This window comes from Dromiciops gliroides, chromosome 5, assembly GCF_019393635.1.
Source record: "Dromiciops gliroides isolate mDroGli1 chromosome 5, mDroGli1.pri, whole genome shotgun sequence".
Taxonomy (NCBI): Eukaryota; Metazoa; Chordata; class Mammalia; order Microbiotheria; family Microbiotheriidae; genus Dromiciops; species Dromiciops gliroides.
This window is the reverse complement of record NC_057865.1, coordinates 102,407,647-102,427,131: the sequence shown is the minus strand read 5'-3', so window position 1 is coordinate 102,427,131 and position 19,485 is coordinate 102,407,647. Positions and strand designations below refer to the sequence as shown.

Genomic DNA, 19,485 nt, shown 5'->3' with positions numbered 1-19,485 from the left:
GCTCAACTATTTACTGTTTAATACAGTTTCCCAAGATATTTTGGCAACTGTTTTATGTCATTAAAATCTGATACAAAATAGGATCAATCAAAATCAATATCTATAACTACCTATTTCTCATTTTTCAGTCAGCAAATTCTTTGACATGTATAGGTTGGACCTGCTCTAATTGTACACTGTGTCTTATCTTTAACCTTTCTTATTGTTTCTCTAATGTTTGGTTAGAAGAGAGCTTCAGAGAACAGAGCAGAATTTCCCTATTTTAGGATCTCGGATACTGGGCATAACCAAGCAGACACAAAAACTAATGAGAATAAGAGAGGACAGCAGAGGGCACAAGAGAGCCAGCCTAGGCCAACTGTTTCTACTTGTGGTAAAATGTGCAGTTGGGGCTAAAGCAACAAGGAATTAATGCACCAAATAAAGCATATTTAGGTGCGTGATGGAGGTAGGGAAAGGAAGGCAGCTAAAGAGGGAGATCCAGAGGCACAGACCAGGTTATAGCAGGGGAGATCACAAGTAACAAGTTGTACTACTGCGAGTCAGAAAATATAAGATGATATCATGAAGGGACAGAGTGTGAGGTCTGATAACTTCTCAGAGACTTTGAAGTTCCTCCCCACTGATCCTTATATGACATCTCCTATCTAGTGTCTGATATCTGGCAGGAATTTTAAAGCCCTGATATCCCTGTTGTTGTCCAGTCATTTCAAGTGTCTGATTCTACGTGACCCCATTTGGGATTTTCTTGACAAAAATACTGGAGGGTTTTGTCATTTCCTCCTCCAACTCATTTTACAGATGAAGAAACTGAGGCAAATAGGGTTAAATGACTTGCGCAGGGCCACACAGCTAGAAAATATCTAAGGCTAGATTTGGGTTCATGAAGATGAGTCTTCCTGACTCTAGGCTTGGTGCTATCCCCTGTGCCATCTAGCTGTCCCCAACCCAGTAGTCAGGGATACAGCAGATTTATAAGTTCATAGCTACCACAACTGTCATGAATAAAATGACTCTGCTTTTTATTACCAAGGACCAAAATTGACACTGGCACTCCCTTAGGGTCTAAGAGATCCCCTGTCTGGGCCTGGAGGCAAGACAAATGAGAAGACCACTGTCCTCAGTGAGTATTGTCTTGTGTCATAACCATTAAAGCAGCTATGTGATCTAAGAGATACATTTGGGGAAACTAAGCACAAATGCCAAGCACCAGACACAGGCATCAAAAGGAAGATCACTTTATTAATATGGTGTCAACAATCCAGAACAAGAGATGGGGGGAAAGGAAGGATTCAGCTGTTGGCAGCAATAGTTGACTGGATCCAGTCCACGAAGTTGCAGACCTTGGTGTAGACACCAGGCCTATCTTTCTGAGCACAGCCATAGCCCCAGGAGACAATACCCTGGAGCTCTCCGTTGCAGGCCACAGGGCCTCCTGAGTCACCCTGGAAAGGGAGGGAGAGAATGAATGAGGAGGGGGAGAAAGGAAAGGGGCTGAAACCCAGGCCTTAGGATGAAACTTGGAATCAGGGAAAGAACACCATAGCTGCCCTAGTCCCATAGACTAGCTGGTACACAAAGCCCTTCCACAATATTCCCTTCCAATATCATTTTCATCCCTCCAGATCCTCAGGGCTATTCCCCTAACTTTTATTATCTCTTCATAATCTTATCTCCAATGATACAAGAGCCAAAGCTCTGGGCCCCCAATGCCTGCTACTAAAGATATCAGCCCACATTTACCCCTAATTTGGGGTTGCTCTTTGGCAGGGGTTCTTAACTTTGTGTCACAAACTCCTTTGGAAACCTAGTAAAGCCTTCCGACCCCTTCTCAAAATAACGTTTGTTGCCTATGTTCGTAATTAAAGAAAAGGTTAAATTTCAGTTAGAGGTAAGTGAAAGTAAAGATGTAATTTTTTTTCCATTTAAGTTTATGGACCTCCTGAAATCTCTCTACAGACTTTTTGAGGGTTCATGGACCCCAGATTAAGAGCCCCTGCTCTAGAGAGTAAAGCACTGAGCAGGGATTTAGATCTCTCTCTCATCACATAGACTTAGATGCTTCCAGAAGCCCCGCTCTTCTATAGGGGCCTTACCTGACAGGAATCCTTGCCACCCTCTAGGAAGCCAACACAGACCATGTTGTCAGTGATCTCTCCAGGGTAAGAGGCCTTGCAGTCAGCTTCAGACAGAACAGGAGCATTCAAACACTGAAGCAGATCAGGGTAGTTGACTGTAAAGAACATGGGAGTAGATGGAAAGAAAGAGTGGGCATCAGGGCGGGTCATGAAGATGAACCAAATTCACAACCCTGAGAGCTAGAGAGGGAGAAGATCTGAGCCCAGAAGAGAGACAACAGCTTGGAAGTCTTCAGCTAATAAAGCTTCTCTATCACGTGATACCTCTCTAACAGCAGCTGACATACATTTCCCAGTACCATAATTACTCAAATACTTGTCTCAGTTCTTCAACTTGACTATAAGCCCCTTCAGGGTGTAAAGGATTAATTGTTATTTGAGGTTTTTATGACCCCATCTTTTGGCAAGAATTAAAAAAAAAAAAAAACCTTGCTGCGCACACTGGCCTCTGGGGCTCCGCAAACCTCATGGTGCTCCACCCACCAGTCGTAGCCATTACCATGGCACTGTCACCTCACGTCATCACCACTCGCCGATGCCTACATTAGCCTGGCAAAATTATAATGATTGGAAGCCTAGTGAGGGCAGTCATGTGACTGTCAGAGCGGCCAGCCAATTGGCTGGGGGCTGTGTGTGGTCAGCCTGGGGTCCGCTGGGAAGAAGGGAGTTTTTCTGGCATTCTAGCTTGAAGCTGGAAGGTGACAGGACGCTGCTACGTGTTCTCAGCTGATTCCTGGGCAGTGGTGTTGTTCAGGTAGTATAATTTCCCTTTCCCCATTTTATTTCCTTTCCCTTAATCCTACTGATCCTGTTTGTGTTTTTTTAAGTTCGTTCTTGTTAAATAAATCCTGCTCTGTTTTGAAGGAGGCTGTCTGTTGCCTTCCTTGCCCCAATATTGCGGTGAGCCGCTTAGCTAACATCCCCCAATTAAAAATTGGTCCCCACAAGGGAAAGGACTGGTCTCTAAGCCCGTGTCCCTCCTAGCATCCAGCATAGTGCTTTGCACATAGTACACACATAAATATTTGCTGAATAAGTGAACATAAACATACATTGTACAAGAGAACAGACAAGAAAAACATCTTTTTATCAATCTAAGTTTAAGATATGTGTGACTTTGTTCAATTAGAAGATTGCTATCTAGAAAGAGACCGCTCTTCTAGCTGCTAAGAGCATTAGGAAGTGGGCAGAAATGTCAGGAAACGGGTGAATGCTAAGGGATCCCAGGTTAAATCTCTTAATCAAGGTCTTCCATTGAATAGGAGGCCAGAACCACCAGAAGAGCCGGCGTTCATGAAAGGCAGGGCAGGAGGTACGAATTTCAAAGCTGGAAAAGGACATAAACAGCTTCTATGACCTGGACGGACAGCTAGGTGCTCATAGATGCATAGGCCATATAAAGCCTTAAGAGGGCTCATTCATTTTACAGGTAATAAAACTTAGGTTCAACTAGTTTATCAGCTTTGCTTAAGGATGCACAGGTAGGAAGCACAGGACTTGGGCAAAACCATAGCTAGGAACTTAGCAGGCAGGATGAACAACATAAAATGTATCCTGGGGAAGAATTTGAGGGGAGTGATGCACCTCATGAGTCAGGACACAAGGCCTCATGTGGGGCCAGGCATAAAGACATAAGACCCAGTTTGAGGAGAGATTTTCGGACCCTTATGACTTGGTGGCACAGAGATAGGAGTCCTGGGACGTTGCAAGGAAGGAAAGCAGAACTAAGCAGCATTTTGCCTGAGTAACAGGTACTCAGGAGGAGAAAATTAATAGCTTTCTGTTCTAATGATTTTCATTAACAAGATGCTAAATTTTGTTATTTTTACCTGCCAAAAGAGTACCTTTCTTGTAGCTACCTTCTCAGTTCCAGGGCGGAGACAGACAAAGCCTGCATCATACTTAAAAAGAATTCTAAATGTTGGTCTTAAATGTCCCTGCTACTTAGCACCTGTATAACCAATCTCTCTGGGCTTCAGTTTTGTCATCTGTAGAGTGGATGAGACAACTTCTAAGCTCCAAATTTGTGATCCTCTATTCCCAGCTGAATTGAAGGAAAGAGAATTTTGTAACGCCTGAGCTACCAAATCATTTCATTTCCTTTGGGGATTTGGGGTAGGTTGGTGGCAGGAGAAGAGAGAAATCATTGCTAGAATGAACTTCAAGATTCAGCTGTGGAAATTGTTCCAAACCTCCACTGAAATGATACTGATTGACTATGTGTCTTGAGACCCAGCCAAGGTAAAAAAAAAAAAAAAACAGGCAGGCTACTACTATACAGAATAGGAACAAGGGAGAAGCTGGCTGAAAGTTAGGGGGCTGATGGAAGGGAAGGAGTATGGGACAGGATAATGCTACTTACCACCAGAGCTCAGAGTATTGCCCCAACCGGAGATAAGGCAGTTGGTGCCTGCAGGGGCACATGCCTTGGGCAGGGAGATGGTACCCACGTGGTCATTAAGGACAGCAGGAGTTTTCAGCTTGATCAGCATGATATCATTATCTAGGGTCCAGTAGCTGTAGCCAGGGTGGCGGATGACCTTTTCTGAATCAATAAACTGTTCACTTCCATCAGTGGCCTCGATGTTGTGCTCTCCCAGTCTCACTTGGATGCGACTATAAGGAAGTAGAATTTTGTTCAGTGTTAGGAGTATCCCCAGGGGGTGTTCTCTTCATAGCCCAGGGTTCACAGTTAGACTCCAATTCTGGATGTGATGGATCATTGTTCAACTCTGGAGGCTTGGAGACAGAGCTGGGACTAGCTTGGGGCAGCTGGGACTTTGTCAAAAGTGCCAGTATTGGGCAAGGCAGGGGTGGTATGGTTATTCTCCACTCCTGCCCCCAGAGAAGTACCACCACTGGATTGGACCCCTGTCTCACCCATCCATTACTTGAGCTGCCAATCCCACCCTCATCTCATCTCCTAGCCATGATAGCCTTTTACCTGGGTGTGCCTTGCCACTGCATCCTGTATAGATTCTTATCGTTGCCATCTCTGGACTTCATAGTCACTTTTTCATCCCCCAATAAGTTTAGGACTTGGCTCACAGTCTTCTGTCTCACCTCAATCCCTGTCTTACTTCCAATTAATTCCTATTTGAAGGAAGTTTCCTTAAATCCCTCAACTGCCATTTCTGCTTTCTCTATTAAACCTCAATCATAGACAGTCATACTGTGGATATCTTCCTTTATCCATTCCAACACCCCTCAACTAAGTTTGTCCCAGATTTCAGAATTATCTTACTTTGAGAGTAGGGGTAGGTTGGCAGACCTGGAAGTAAAGACTTAAATCCTACTTCAAGAGAAATATAGGCATGGATCATGTTTAGTGCAGAAACCCCTATAATTCCTATTGTAAATATCAAGTTAAATGGAAGAGAACATTATCTCATAAAATTGGGGAGCCATGTTTTCTCTCTAACCCCAGGGGTGATTGCTAACCCAATAGTGCCCACGGTGGGAGAAGGGGGCAGAACAGCAAGCTTGCTATACAGATCCTTCCTATTTCCTCCCCTACCACTAGCCCCTCTCCCATGTCTAAACTGTGCCCAAAAAAAGGGAGAATTGCTGAGAATTTCTCCTCTTCCTTTCATATCTCCCCCATCTTTTCCCCTGACCTTTATAAGAGGTTCCATAGTTGGAGGACCCTGGAGTTGGGTAAATTTTGTCACTTACGACTTATAGCAGTGAGCAGCAGACACCACCCACTGTTCATTGATGAGAGAGCCACCGCAGAAGTGGTAGCCAGAATTCAGGGATGCCTGGTAAGGGACAGAGGCCTCCTGGCATGTTTCGCCCCCAACAATCTTGTCATCATCATCAGAGAAAGCAACTTCGAAAGGAAGAACAGACAACAACTTAGCTGAGTGCAAATCCTAAGTCCTGAGCACTGGGCATTATTTCTGTGATTTATCTTCTATAAGTTTCTTTTAAAATTTTTTTAATATAATATGGGGGGGGGGGGTTGAGTCTGAGATTCCATGTGGTACTAGCATGATTGCAATTATGGCCATTGTTAACATTGCCAGTACTTTAGTTTCCCTGTCTCTAATCATCCTCATCAACCATTTAGCAATCATGAGCCTTGATCACTAAGTATGATATCAATTACTGTTTCCTAAATTTTGCTCCTGAGTATTGTGATGATAGGACAGCTAAGGGGCACAGTAGGTGGAGTGCTGGACCTGGAGTTCAAATATGTACTCAGACATTTACTAGCTGTGAAATCCTAAACAAATCACTTAACCCTGTTTGCCTCAGTTTCCTCATCTGTAAAATGAGCTGGAGAAGGAAATTGTAAGCTATTCCAGTGTCTTTGCCAAGAAAATCCCAAAAAGGGTCATGGAGAGTCAGACACAACTGGAAAATAAATCAATAGCAACAATAACAAATTGTGATGATGAGCACAGTAGATAGAGAGAGATGCAACCAGCCTTCCACTGGATGGCCAGGTCAGAATAATATTTTCTTTTTAAGTTGTTTATCAATCAATAAGCACTTATTAAGGTTCTTCTTCTATGCAAGGCTATAGAGATTTTTAAAAAGCAAAAATGAAATAGTCGCTGCCCTCAAGGAGCTTACATTACCCTCATGATACAAAATAACAGTATGCAATCGTCCCATCTACCCTGGGCACTGACTATATCCCTTTTCTGATACAATTTCCTTTCTCCAATATGTAGGAAATCCCACTTTTTTATATTGCTCTTAGTTTTTTTCACAAGGTCCACCTCATTCGGAACTTGAGGATTCCTGATACTACTCTGTATTAGATATTTTCCCCAGCTTCTAGTATGTGACGATCCACTGGCTTTCTTTTTCTATTGAAAACCATGTCTTTCTAGGGATTTCACAAAAAGGAAATTTTATAGGAAGCTTTCCTTCACGCCCTGGTTTGGTTAGATCTCTGCAGCAAGTAGTCCAGTTTAGACAGCAGTGGACTGGTGATAACTGGATCTCTGGGGAAGTGGGGCATGCTTTTAATTTTAATTTATAATATTAATATTTTTCTCTATCATTTTCTTAAGTATAAACAATCAGTAAACAAAAAAGCAAGTTCTGATTGGTAGCAGTTGTTGATTTCCAAGGTATAAGTGCTCAAACTGAAAATGTAACAAAACTGGGCTCAGGCTGACTATAGCACACTTGTGAGGTTAGAGGAAATGTTTTGTGGGTGTATATCAGGCATGGTTGAACATTAAGTGAAGAGAAGAGAATGGAGACATACAGGAAGGAGAGAGACAAAGAGAGAAAGAGATAGAGACAGAGAGACAGATAGAGATAGAGACAGAGAGACACAAACAGAGACAGAGACAGAGAGAGAGAGAGGTCAATGAAAGGGAGGGAAGCTAAACAGATAAAGAAAAATGGAAAGCCAGACTAGCTAGAGAGGGGAAAACCCAAAGGGTACAATGACAGAAGGGAACAGAAGGTGGCTCTGAAGGAATAATGAGAGAGGTAGACATGAGGGGAACTCACCAGCTGCTCCTATGAAGGACAGGACAAGTAGGAACTTCATGTTGACAGAGGTGTGCCTGACATTGATGAAGGTTCCCAGCTTTATACCTCTGTGTGTGTGTGTGTGTGTGTAGTTGGGAAGGTCACTTTTCCCCTTAATACATGCACCTGACAACTTTCCCTTTCCCTGGGTCTTGCATAAGCTTTAGTGTATTTACCTATGTTTAGAAATGAATGACTTGAAGATAATAAAAGTTTCTGTCAACAGATTTCACCAATTCCAGTGAAGATTCCTAAGAGATGATAAAATGAAATAGACAAGATCTCTACAGAAGGCAGTCAAGAACATTTCTAATGACCTACATTCTTCTTGGTGAGGATAATAGTGTTTATGATGATGGCAGGGGTGATGATGGTGATTGTGGGGAAGGTAGAGGAACTAACAGTTACCTGAAACTCTGAAAAATCCACTTAGAGATTTATCTAGATTGTTGGGGGGGGGGGTAGAGCTTTTATCTTGAATGAAAGCATCAATAGGGGATGTTAGGAGTTTCTCTGATTCAGGACTTCTGAAGGCACAAGGAATTGTTCTATGTCCCTACTTTTGAGGAAGAAAACTCTTCCAGGCTATATCCTAAATCTTTAGGTAATGAGTATTCCCAAGTTAAATGTGGTTTAGAAAACACAACCAAGTCTTATTGGGTGTTTTAACATGTCTACTCATATCCTATTTACCTCAGGTGGATACCAAGCAGGAGCTGTCTCGATCACAATTTTGAATAGGTGAATATTAGCATTTTCTTCATCATCATCATTTATAGTTGGAAAAACAAAACAAAAGTGGTTAACAAGGAATGGAAATATGAGTGAAGAAGATAAAGAAGCTCTCTCCCTTCTTTTTGATTTTCCTACTACTGCTGAGGGTATCCCCAAGTCCTATCAATTTTATCTTCGTAATATCTCTGGATAAACTACATATCAGGTCACCTGATAATCTGATTGATTTTATTATTGAATAGTTGTAAATAATCTTTGAAAAACAATGAAGAAGGGAACAGCGAGATGGTACAGTGGATAAAGCACTGGCCTTGGATTCAGGAGGATCTGATTTCAAATCCAGCCTCAGACACTTGACACTTACTAGTTGTGTGACCCTGGGAAAGTCACTTAACCCTCATTGCCCCACCAAAAAAAAAAAAGAAAAAGAAAAGAAAAACAATGGAGAAGACTTCTAGCAATACAGTGGAGCTACATGTTATAATATACACCATCTTCCCAATAGTTTGTACAATAATGAAGAAAGAATGAGGAAAATAGGGTAATTTTAAAAGGTAGTAATGAAAAAACATATATAATGCTTTCTCAGAAAAAATAAAAAGAATGAGCCAATGTGAGCAAGCAAAAAAGAAAATTTCAACTTAAATATTATTAATTTAAAGAACCCAAAGGGAATATACCTAAATGGGAAAAATAGGGTGGATAAACACACCAAATCTCCATTCTCTTCTCTTAACTTAATGTTCAAGTATGCCTGATATACACCCACAAAAATTATAGAACCTAACAGTGTTGATAGAGCTATGGAAAATTGAAACAAAAAATATGAAATCAATAAGAAATCAATGTGTTCTGGCTGGAAGACAAAATAACATAAATGGTCAAACAGGTAGCAAACTAAGATCAAAGAACAACTCAGTTAGAAGAAGAATTGAAAGCTTTACCAGTAATGATGCTGGAACTAAAGAAGGGTTTCAAGAGGTGATTTAGAAGTCAATGGGATGGGGGGGAGGGGATTCCATTGGGGTGGAGCAAATGAAAAGAATGAACTATTTTTTCAGGAAGTTGCAGAAGAATTTTTTTCTAAAATTGTTAAGTTCAAGGGATAGGTTACAAACCAAAAGAATCCATTTGGTACTATAAAAATGAAAATAAGATACAAATTCCTGAGATAACTATCAACATTTGATGCCTTTACTTCTTTTTTTTCTCTCGCTCTCTTTTTAACTCTCCACAGTCTGGCATTAGGCCTCATTATTCAACTGAAACTACTCTCTTCAAAGTTATCAATGATCTCTTGTCAAATATAATGGCTTTTTCAATTCTTACTTCCTGACCACTCTGCAGCCGTTGACACTGCTGACCACCCACTTCTCCTTGATACTCTTTCTTCACTAGGTTTTTGTGACACTATTCCATCTTGGTTCTCTTCCTACCTATCTAATCACTCCTCCTCAGTCTCCTTTGATACATGCCCATGCATGTCCCCCAGGGCTTTCTCCTGGACCTTTTTATCTTCTCCCTCTACAATATTTTTGACTTGGCAATCTCATCAGTTCTCATAGATTCAATTGTCATTTCTCTCTATGTTGATGATTCTAAAATCTACTTATCCAGCCCTAACCTCTCTGCTGACTTCTTATCTCACATCTCCAACTGTCTATTGCACACCTTGAATTGGATGTACTATAGATATACAGATTTCAATATACCCAAAGATGAGCTGATTATTTTCCAAAAAAATCTCCCTTCTTGATTTTCCTACTACTGCTAAGAGTACCACCAAGTCCTGTCAATCTTATTTTTGTGACATCTCTTGTATATGCTCCCTTTTCTCCTCTGACAGTGACATTACTCTGGAACAAGCCTTCATCACTTAATATCTGAACTAATAAAAACACCTTCTCATTAGTCCCCAACTCTTTCCTCAGTCTGGTGCATCCTCCACTCAGCTGTGTTAAAGCTATCTTCCTAAAGTACATATCTGACCATGTCACCTCTCCCTACAACTCAATAAACTCTAGTGGCTATCACCTTCAGGAGGAAAAACAAAATCTTCTGTTTGGCTTTCAAAGGCTTTTTTTTGACCTTCCCTGACCCTATCTTTCCAATATTCTTATACCTTGCTCCTTCTTCCATTCCCCACTTACTCTGTATCCTTTGATACTGGACTCCTTGCTATTATTCATACAAGACACTTCATCTCCTTGCTCCAGGCATTTTTCTGGATGTTTTGATGACTGGAGCTTTCCTCTGCTCATCTCTGCCTCCAGGATTCCCTGATTTCCTTTAATTAATTCTCTCTCTCTCTCTCTCTCTCTCTCTCTCTCTCTCTCTCTCTCTCTCTCTCTCTCTCTTTGCAGGGCAATGGGGGTGACTTGCCCAGGGTCACACAGCTAGTAAGTGTCAAGTGTCTGAGGCTGGATTTGAACTCAGGTCTTCCTGAATCCAGGGCCAGTGCTTTATCCACTGTGCCACCTAGCTGCCCCTTCCTTTAATTCTCAACTAAAAACCTTACCTTATACAAGAAGCATTTCCCAATCACCCTTAATGCTAATTCCCTCCTTCTGTTAATTATCTAAAATTATTGCATGTGTATCTTGTTTGTACATAGTATTTGTACATTTTTTCTCTAACAAGATGATGAGACCCCCAAAACAGCAATAAAACAACACCTGGAGCAGCAAAACCCACAAAAAGATGGGCTGAGATTATTTTCCAGCAAAAGACAGATTAAAGGGGGCCATGCTGGGCTGCAAAGTAGAGTCCAACCCCCCACATTCGCACCAACACAGACCCCAGGCACACTGTGCCAGAGGAACTTACTGCCAAGTGTCTGAATCAGCTTCAGCACCAGCATCTTGTGGAACTAGGCTTATGGTTGGGTGAGAGGGCTGAACAGCTGGCTAGGAATGGGGGGAAATCCAGGAGTGTCTGTGGGACCTAAGGAGGAATTCAGCTATCCCACCCCAGCAGGGAACCAGGAAAAAATCATGAGCAGCAGGAGGTCCAGGTGGGGGAGGGGCACAGGCTCATTGGAGCTAAGAACCACCATGGCACACAAAGTTCTGCTGGCTTGTTAATTAGCAAATTGGCTCAAGGTTATCTTTGGACCAGAGAACAGGCCAGGCAAGAGAAAAACCTGGGACCCTCTAAAGCTTGGGACTGTGTAGCTTGGAAGTAGGGCGCCAAAGTAAGAGGAAGTTAAAAGTCAAGTAAAATATAGCAAGATGAGCAAGCAAAGAAAGTTGAGAATTATTGAAAGTTTCTCAAGTGACCAGGAAGATAGAGGTGCACCCTCAGAAGAGGATAGCAACCTCAGGGCCCCTACATTCAAAGTTTCCAAGAAAAATATGATTGGTCTCAGGCCATGGAAGCACTCAAAAGGGACCTTGGAGAGAAAGTAGGAGACATAGGAAGAAGATTTAGAGAGGTGGAGGAAAGAATGGAAAGAGAAATGAGAGCAATGCAGGAGAGTCATGAGAAAAAAAATCAACAGTTTGAAAAGCCAAATGGAAAAGGAGATATAAAAGCTCTCAAAAGAAAATAATTGCCTAATAATTAAGATTGAACAAATGGAAGCTAGTGACTTCAAAAGAAACCAAGACACAGTAAAGCAAATCAAAATGAATTTTAAAAATAGAGGGCAATATGAAATGTCTCCTTGGAAAAACAATCCTGGAGAGATAATTTGAAAATCATTGGACTATCTAATCAGATGATGAGTTCCTTGAGAGAAGGGACTATCTTTTTTCTTTCTTTTTATCCCCAGCACTTAACTCAGAGCCAAGCATATAGTATGTACTAAATAAATATTTATTGACTATTGAATAACCCTAATACAGTGTCAATGAATTTAAAAAGCACATTGGCAAAGAGATGATTTTATGAAAGTATAAAAACTAAAACATCATATCCACATGAATTGCGTACATTGAGACAAGCAGAAAAAAGTTCAAAGAAAATATTATTGGACTTCACTCCAAGATTTATCACTAGGTAAATTAACAATACCATCTAGGAGGGAGGGGGGAGCATTTTTTTAGAACTTTCCTGAATAATTTTAGTGGGGGAAAAATTTTTCTTATGGTCTTTTATATCCAAATCAACCCAGGGGAAGCTAGGTAGCACAGAGATAGAGCACTGGCCCTAGAGTCAGGAGGACCTGAGTTCAAACCTGGTCTCAGACACTTGACACTTACTAGTCATGTGACCCTGGGCAAGTCACTTAACCCCAATTGCCTCACAAAAACAAACAAACAAAAACAAATCAACCCAGAAGTATAACATAAACAGATAAGGAAATCTTAAATAAGAGGAATTTTAAAAAGCAAAAAACTTTATATCCTTACAAATAATGAATTATAGTATATGTAGACTCTGGATCTATTAACCTAACTTTCACTAAAAGTGACAAGTTGAGTTCCCAGAGTAGATACCCCACTCCCTCATGATTCTTTAGATAGCCTTGAGGGATTTGAGGTCCCCCCACCACCACCAGTGCTATAGCTCACAAGCCCCCACTGGTGTTATACCCATCATGATTAACAGTTGATATGAATTAGCCAGTCAATTTTTTGAAAAGGGTATTTACTAAGGTGGTATAGTAAGAACCATTGGTGTAATGCCATCCCCAAAGCCTGTGACACATCCTCCTACAAGTACAAACTAAGTCCAGAGAAAAGTGACTCAAAACTTAGAGAATACATGACATCATGGGATGACTTAAATCCTGAATGTCCTTTTGCTGGAGTTTCTAAAATGTTCTCCTTAGGTATAGCGTAGTGTTTGTTTGTTTGTTTGTTTGCTTGTTTTTCTGCTTGTCTCTATGTATAACTTTGAATCTGCATCTGAGATGCAGACATGATGCTGAATAAAAAAAAAAGTTCAAATCCTCTGCCCTTTTAAAATTCACAAGGTTCTCCTACAGCTCAGGGAAGAGGGTAGGAAACCAGGAGGCTCATTCTCAAGGATGTGGCTAGAATACTCTCTCCTGGTTAATTCGTGACTCTATCTTCCTCTATTTTGGCATATGCTCAGATTTCTGAGTTATGGGATTGACTTGATGTGTTATTCTGACTGCAGGAGTTATAGCAAACCCATTCAGTCAATTGGAAGACTTTATTTCAAATCTAGGGAGGTTTTTAGTCCTTATCCATGCTCAATGAACAACTGAGATATGCTCTCAACTGATAATTGCCTTTGGACATAATACCTTGTCACTCACTTTGGGCGGGGTGATTTGATTGATCTACTCAATTGACCCTCTTATAAAAGAATTGTGGCAGATGAAGAAAGATGGGTTGATCCCAAAGATGTATTTTTGTCTAAGAAAGGAGAAAGGGCATGAAAATGGAAGCCCCTGGGGAAAAAATGTATAGTGTTGCTAGCAGAAATTTAGGAGCTATATAAGCAATGGCCATCTATTCTTCACTGCTTTCCATATCTAGAAAGGGTATATGGTCATTTTTAATGGTTTTTTTTTTTTCTCCAAGCCCAATCACTTCCATCAATTGATTTCGGAAAACTCTAGGCCATTGTTATAATGTGCATAGCTCTTGGATTTTCTGAGCCAGCCTCTTATCAAGAAAAGAATGTGAAGTAGCATTTATCAGAGCACATGCCTTGATTTTTCATTCAAACAATCTGTCTGGTCACCATGGTTATAAAGCTTGCAGTTCTGGACCCTCAGTGGTTTAGACACTTGTTACTGTGGTGATTGATTAACTCATCCTGATACATCATATCTGATGACAACCTAATTCTGCTTCTCTCTCTCTTTTGGTAGAATTTGCCTGGCCGTCTAAGTTATGTCCCTGGAACTATGAGAGTTGCTAGATATAGTGATGTTGCAGACAAAATCTACCTTAAATACAGAGCTGGATCATACAGTAGACTTCCCAGGTATATACTGAAGTACCACCAGAACCTCTCCCTACCCCCAAGATTAGTGAAACATGGGTTTACTTTGGACCCTTCCTTTTGGAACAGAGATTTTTCTTTCTTTCTTTTTGAGATGGGAGTACAGGGATTCAGAGCAATGGTCCCCTCCTTTTGTTACAACCCTGTGATCATGACCAATTCATTGCACTGATAGAAATTACCTTCAACCTCCCCCAGCCCTAACACACATACATGACATGTGTCCCCTTTTCTACGTAAATCACTACATAGAAGACTGCCAAGGCAGGTGGCCTCTGTCCAACATCCCTTTCCTTTTATAGCTGCCTACAAATCATAGTATGCCCCCCCCTTCTCCTCTCTTTACAATATCTCTTCTATGAGCTACATGGGGCTCCTATGTGGGAATCAACTACAGGGCTTCAGCAAAAAAGATGAAAGGAGATTGGAGTGGAATGAACGTCAGAGCCATGGTTTTCCATGGACAACAGCAGTTCTACTTCCCATGGACAACAGCAGTTCTATTTCCCATGAACAGTAGAAGTAGCAACTCTGTTGATAGAGGGTTAAGGACATTTCTGTTTGCAGGTACATGTCCTTGGCAAGGTGAATGTTCCTACATATGGAACTGCCCACATTTCCCTCATGGTTGCAACCTAAAATGACTTTCTCATTCCTGTCTCCTTCCCACGTAAATTCCATGGGAGACACAGTATAACGGTCCATTTCAGGGATAAAGACAGAATAACAGCTCTTCCTTATGGGGGATTTGCTTAATTAATTATAGTCTAGGGGCAGCTAGATTCAAATTTGACCTAAGACACTTGACACTTACTAGCCATGTGACCCTGGGCAAGTCACTTAACCCTCAATATGCCCCGAAAAAAATTAAAATTAAATAATTAGTTATAGTTTATTGATATTAAAACAAAGAATACAGTGATAGCACATGATAACCTGGTTCCTCCATTCTGTCTTAGTACATTCCACAGTCCAGGTGAAGACTAGTTAGGAACTCATCAGTTCTGTCAGGACTTTAGAGTGAAACTAAATCCTAGTATAAACTTAATGGCACTGAATATTAAAACTTTTTTTATTTTACAATCAGGAGTTAACAAAGGAAGCTGGCATCCTTTAGAAATTCATTTACTTATGGTAAGTAGAGCTAATTAGAGGTACCTTCAAATATGTTAATTGTGAGTAAGCTAAAGATGCCCAAAGAAGTTGAGGAAATTTCTCTGGTTCTTAATGATTATGTCTTTGGATTTCATGAGTCACTGCTTATCTCTGCCTGTATATCCCCACTGAGGTACTTTTCAATTATATCATCTCTTTTTTATTTATATGTTTTATTTTGATGTAAAACATATTTTCCAGCAAACAACCAAACAACCTCTTCTATCATAGTATATTGCCCTCATTTATTGATGGTTAACAGAAAGTAGGGGAGTATCACAACTTTTCTGACACAAACAACTCACAAAGCACTCACAAACAACAATTTCAAAACCATATTAACACAAGAATGCCTAACAATATTCTACACAAAGGCTTAGGAGATATACTGAAGGCACCAGTAGGATTTTACTTTGGAGAATCCCAGGGGCCACTCCCACCAAGACTCCATAAGTGTATTCCAGTTTATATACTGATTCTCCAGTCTCACTCATCATTATCCTCAACTTTTGCTGCTGGCTGGTGGGACTGTTCAAAAGGTCTATAGGAAGTTGGTAATATTATCTAGGAATAGTAGATGCTTCTGATAGGTCATTTCACCAGAGAAGGACCAACTGGCACCTTCTCAACCTCTTTGCAAAATGGAATTTTGGAGCAAGGAGTGGGGATTCAATCTAAAGATAGACAGACAGACAGATAAATGATAGAGATTCATACTTATATACATACATTCTGAATTTTCTTATGTGTTTAGATATAGTGGCTCAATGGCTAGTGTTCCAGGCCTGGAAAGAGGAAGATTCATCTTCATGAGTTCATATCCAGCCTCAGACACTTAATCACTGTGTGACACTGGGCAAGTCACATAATCCTGTTTGTCTCAGTTTCCTTATCTGTAAAATGAACTGGAGAAAAAGGCAAACCACTCCTGTATTTTTGCCAAGAAAACCTCAAATGGGGTCACAAAAAGTCAGACACAACTGAAACCACAGAGCAACAACAAGCAGATGGTGTATCCCCTTAACAGAATGTGAGCTCTCTGAAGGTATAGACAATTTTATTTCTGTCTTTGTCTCCCTAGCACCTAGTATAGTGTTTTCCACATCATGGTCACTTAATAAATATTTAAGTCCAGTCAAATTGAATGGCATTGAATTAAATCCAATCATTGCAGCAAGCCCGAAGATTGGTGATATTTAGTGCCATAAGTTTTCAACTTGTGCAAGGAACTTTGCCAGCAACTTAGTCCAATCTGTTAAAAAAATATTTTCTATAAACCCATGTTTCCTTCTACCACTTCCTGCTGTTTCAGTGATCCTGATAATAACCATCTGTTACTCTGTTTATATACATTTTCTACCTATCACCAAGGCTATCCAACCTTTTACTTTCTCTTTCCAAATCCACACCTTTGCTGGGCTTTTAGTGGAGATCTGTTGTTTTTAAGAAAATAGGGTAGGACAAGTCTCATCCCACTTCAACAGTCAACATCTAAAGTTTAAAGTCAGTGATTAAAACATTGCTCAGGTGGGGGCAGCTAGGTGGGGCAGTGGATAAAGCACCAGTCCTGGATTCAGGAGGACCTGAGTTCAAGTTAGGCCTCAGACAGTTGACACTTACTAGCTGTGTGACCATGGGTAAGTCACTTAACCCTCATTGTCCTACAAAATAAATAAAATTAAATAAAACAAAACAAAACAAAACAAAAACAAACAAACATTGCTTGGGTGACATAATGGAGAAAATACTGAACTTGGAATCAAAAACACCAGAGTTTGAACCCTGCCTTAGACAATTACTAGGTATGTAATCTTAGGTAAGTAATATAACTAATCCATGCTTTGGTTTTGTCTTCTGACAAAATGGAGTGCACTCAATGACCACTGGGGTTCCTTTCATCTCTGATTCTTTGGTGTTGTGACCTCACAGGAGAAGAGAAACAAAACGGTCTAATTAGATTAGGGAGAAACATGGTGATATCAGTAAGAGCAGGTACATTTCATAAAAATTGAGCTAATCTCAATCCCCACCCTTCAGGTTGGAGTCTGATCTTTCCCCTCATTCCCTTGCCACTCCCTATTTGAGAGGAAAGCAATAAATCCACTGTCTTATCATAAACATTTCCCCTTCCAACACTATGGAAGTAGCATTTACTCATAGCACTTTCTAGGAAAATTGGTAACCATTAAATGATGTGGGTTGGGTAGACTCTAAACTGGTTGAACCTTGGAACTCTGGGTTTCAGCTTGACCATTATCAAAGACGTATCAGGATGGTATATAGGAAACTACTTCTTTTTGGCTGGCCTAAGATTGAATTATCGACCTTGTCTCATGAAAAATGACAGAATCCATAAGGAAGAGAGGAAAACCCTCAAAGTTACACTAGAGTAGGAACAGCAACTGATACCAAAAAGGGCAAGACACCACAGGAATCTTCCTGTTCTGTGACCCTCTACCTCCCTTCCTCTTGGCTTTTCCTCTTCTGTTTTCAAAATGTCCCTTGATTCTATATGTTCTAGGATCCAGTCTCACCCACACTATTCAAGTCAAACCCTCTAACTATGGAGTCTATACCTTCTTTGTTCTTTGCTCAGTCTGAGAAATATTTCACTAAATTGGATGCTGTGAAAACCTCACATAGAAATTTCAGGACCAGATTCAAATGAAGCATCCCCTATACAAGAGTAGAATGTGACCATAACCTCTCTTTTCTCCATATTAGTCTTCTATTAATCTAGTTCACAAAGACATATATGGTTGCTACCTTTCATTCTTGAAGAAGAGCAAAATGACATCATTATGTTGGAGTCAAGGTATAGTGTATCTGTCTGTGACTGATCAGACCAATATAAGTTCAGAAGGCTCTTTGGGCACAAATAGCCCATATGAACATTTGGAGTGGAGATGTCTCTAAATTTGTGCATCTCATGTTTCTTTTGAGTTTCTACAATTCTGTTTTGCTCATAGAGTACAGCACCTTCTTTGATATGGGCATGCCATGCTGGGTGTTTCTGTACCAGTGCCTCCAATGTCTCACAATTGATTACAAAGTATGTAGATAAAGATAGATATAAATGTCTACAAACATACATACACATACATATGATGTACATGGGAGATGAAGGAAGGAAAGGAGGGAGGGAGGAAGAGGGGAGAGAAAGAGACAGAGGCACAGGGAGAGAGAAAAAGTAAATAAATACTTTTGAGGGAGAATAGACAGATAACCAGGAAGTACTAGGCATGGCAAAAGCCAAACATCATAAAAATGAAAGTGCTTATACAGACAGGAAACATTTGGTTACTGGTGTGGGAATCATTTCTGAATCAGCTATCTGTATATAGTAAAACTACCTACTTGTTACAGCAAAGATCAAAATCCATGCTAAATCAGAAGAATATATATGAAAAGATATAGCATACAATGGAGAAAACACTAATCTTACCCATTTTAAGCTGTTGGTGCTGTAAAATGGGAAATAGATAAAAAGAGAAGGAATGGACACTGACTACAACCATTTCTTAAGGATGCTTAGCCAATGTAAAGCAGTTGCCACAATGAGAAGATCAAAAGAGCCTTATGACCTCAGCCATCAAACCTTGGATCTCCTTTCTAATTGAAGAGATCTGGTATCTGAGGACAACACCAGCTTAGAATATAAACTCCAGTTAAGAATATAAAATCTCCAGGAGCAGAAGAGGAAGATTATGAGCAGTATCACTTTGTAAATCTTTGTGAAGTAGTAAAGTAAAAAAAAAAATTTATAAAGAGCTTGTTAAATAATTCCATCAAGAAAAATAATCCTAAGGATTAGAGTGAAGGGCAGTGAACATTTTAAAAATGGAAAGCACCTGTAAAATTTGTTTATGACAAATTCTTTTCATCAACAAAGATGACAGAATCACAATATTTGGACTCAAACTTCACAGTCTCAGTGCACCTGCATGAAAGAGTAGAAATGCAGTTGAAGAGAACATAGATTAGAAGAGAAGCTTAACTAAACCAAATACATGCAGAGGTGGTTCCTGCTAATGGT

At 40.4% G+C, this 19,485-nt stretch overlaps 1 protein-coding gene across 1 annotated transcript; it reads right to left on the bottom strand.

Annotated features, from left to right (window-relative positions):
- Positions 1–1,222: 1,222 nt before the first annotated feature.
- Positions 1,223–7,702, bottom strand: LOC122728405 (anionic trypsin-like). Its single transcript, XM_043967007.1, has 5 exons — positions 7,617–7,702; positions 5,814–5,970; positions 4,501–4,754; positions 2,097–2,233; positions 1,223–1,445 (listed from the first exon to the last, which is right to left on the bottom strand). The coding sequence occupies exons 1-5, from the start codon at positions 7,654–7,656 to the stop codon at positions 1,293–1,295; spliced, it is 741 nt and encodes a 246-aa protein (XP_043822942.1). The 5' UTR covers positions 7,657–7,702; the 3' UTR covers positions 1,223–1,292.
- Positions 7,703–19,485: the final 11,783 nt, after the last annotated feature.

What these genes read in the sequence shown, in the direction of transcription:
- LOC122728405 (XM_043967007.1), bottom strand. Translation starts at nt 7,656, where the DNA reads ATGAAGTTCCTACTTGTCCTGTCCTTCATAGGAGCAGCTG. An exon ending in GCTGCTCACTGCTATAAGTC is followed by an intron (nt 4,755 to 5,813) that starts GTAAGTGACAAA and finishes ACTTCCTTATAG; the next exon opens with TCGCATCCAAGTGAGACTGG. An exon ending in GTGGCAAGGATTCCTGTCAG is followed by an intron (nt 1,446 to 2,096) that starts GTAAGGCCCCTA and finishes CTCCCTTTCCAG; the next exon opens with GGTGACTCAGGAGGCCCTGT.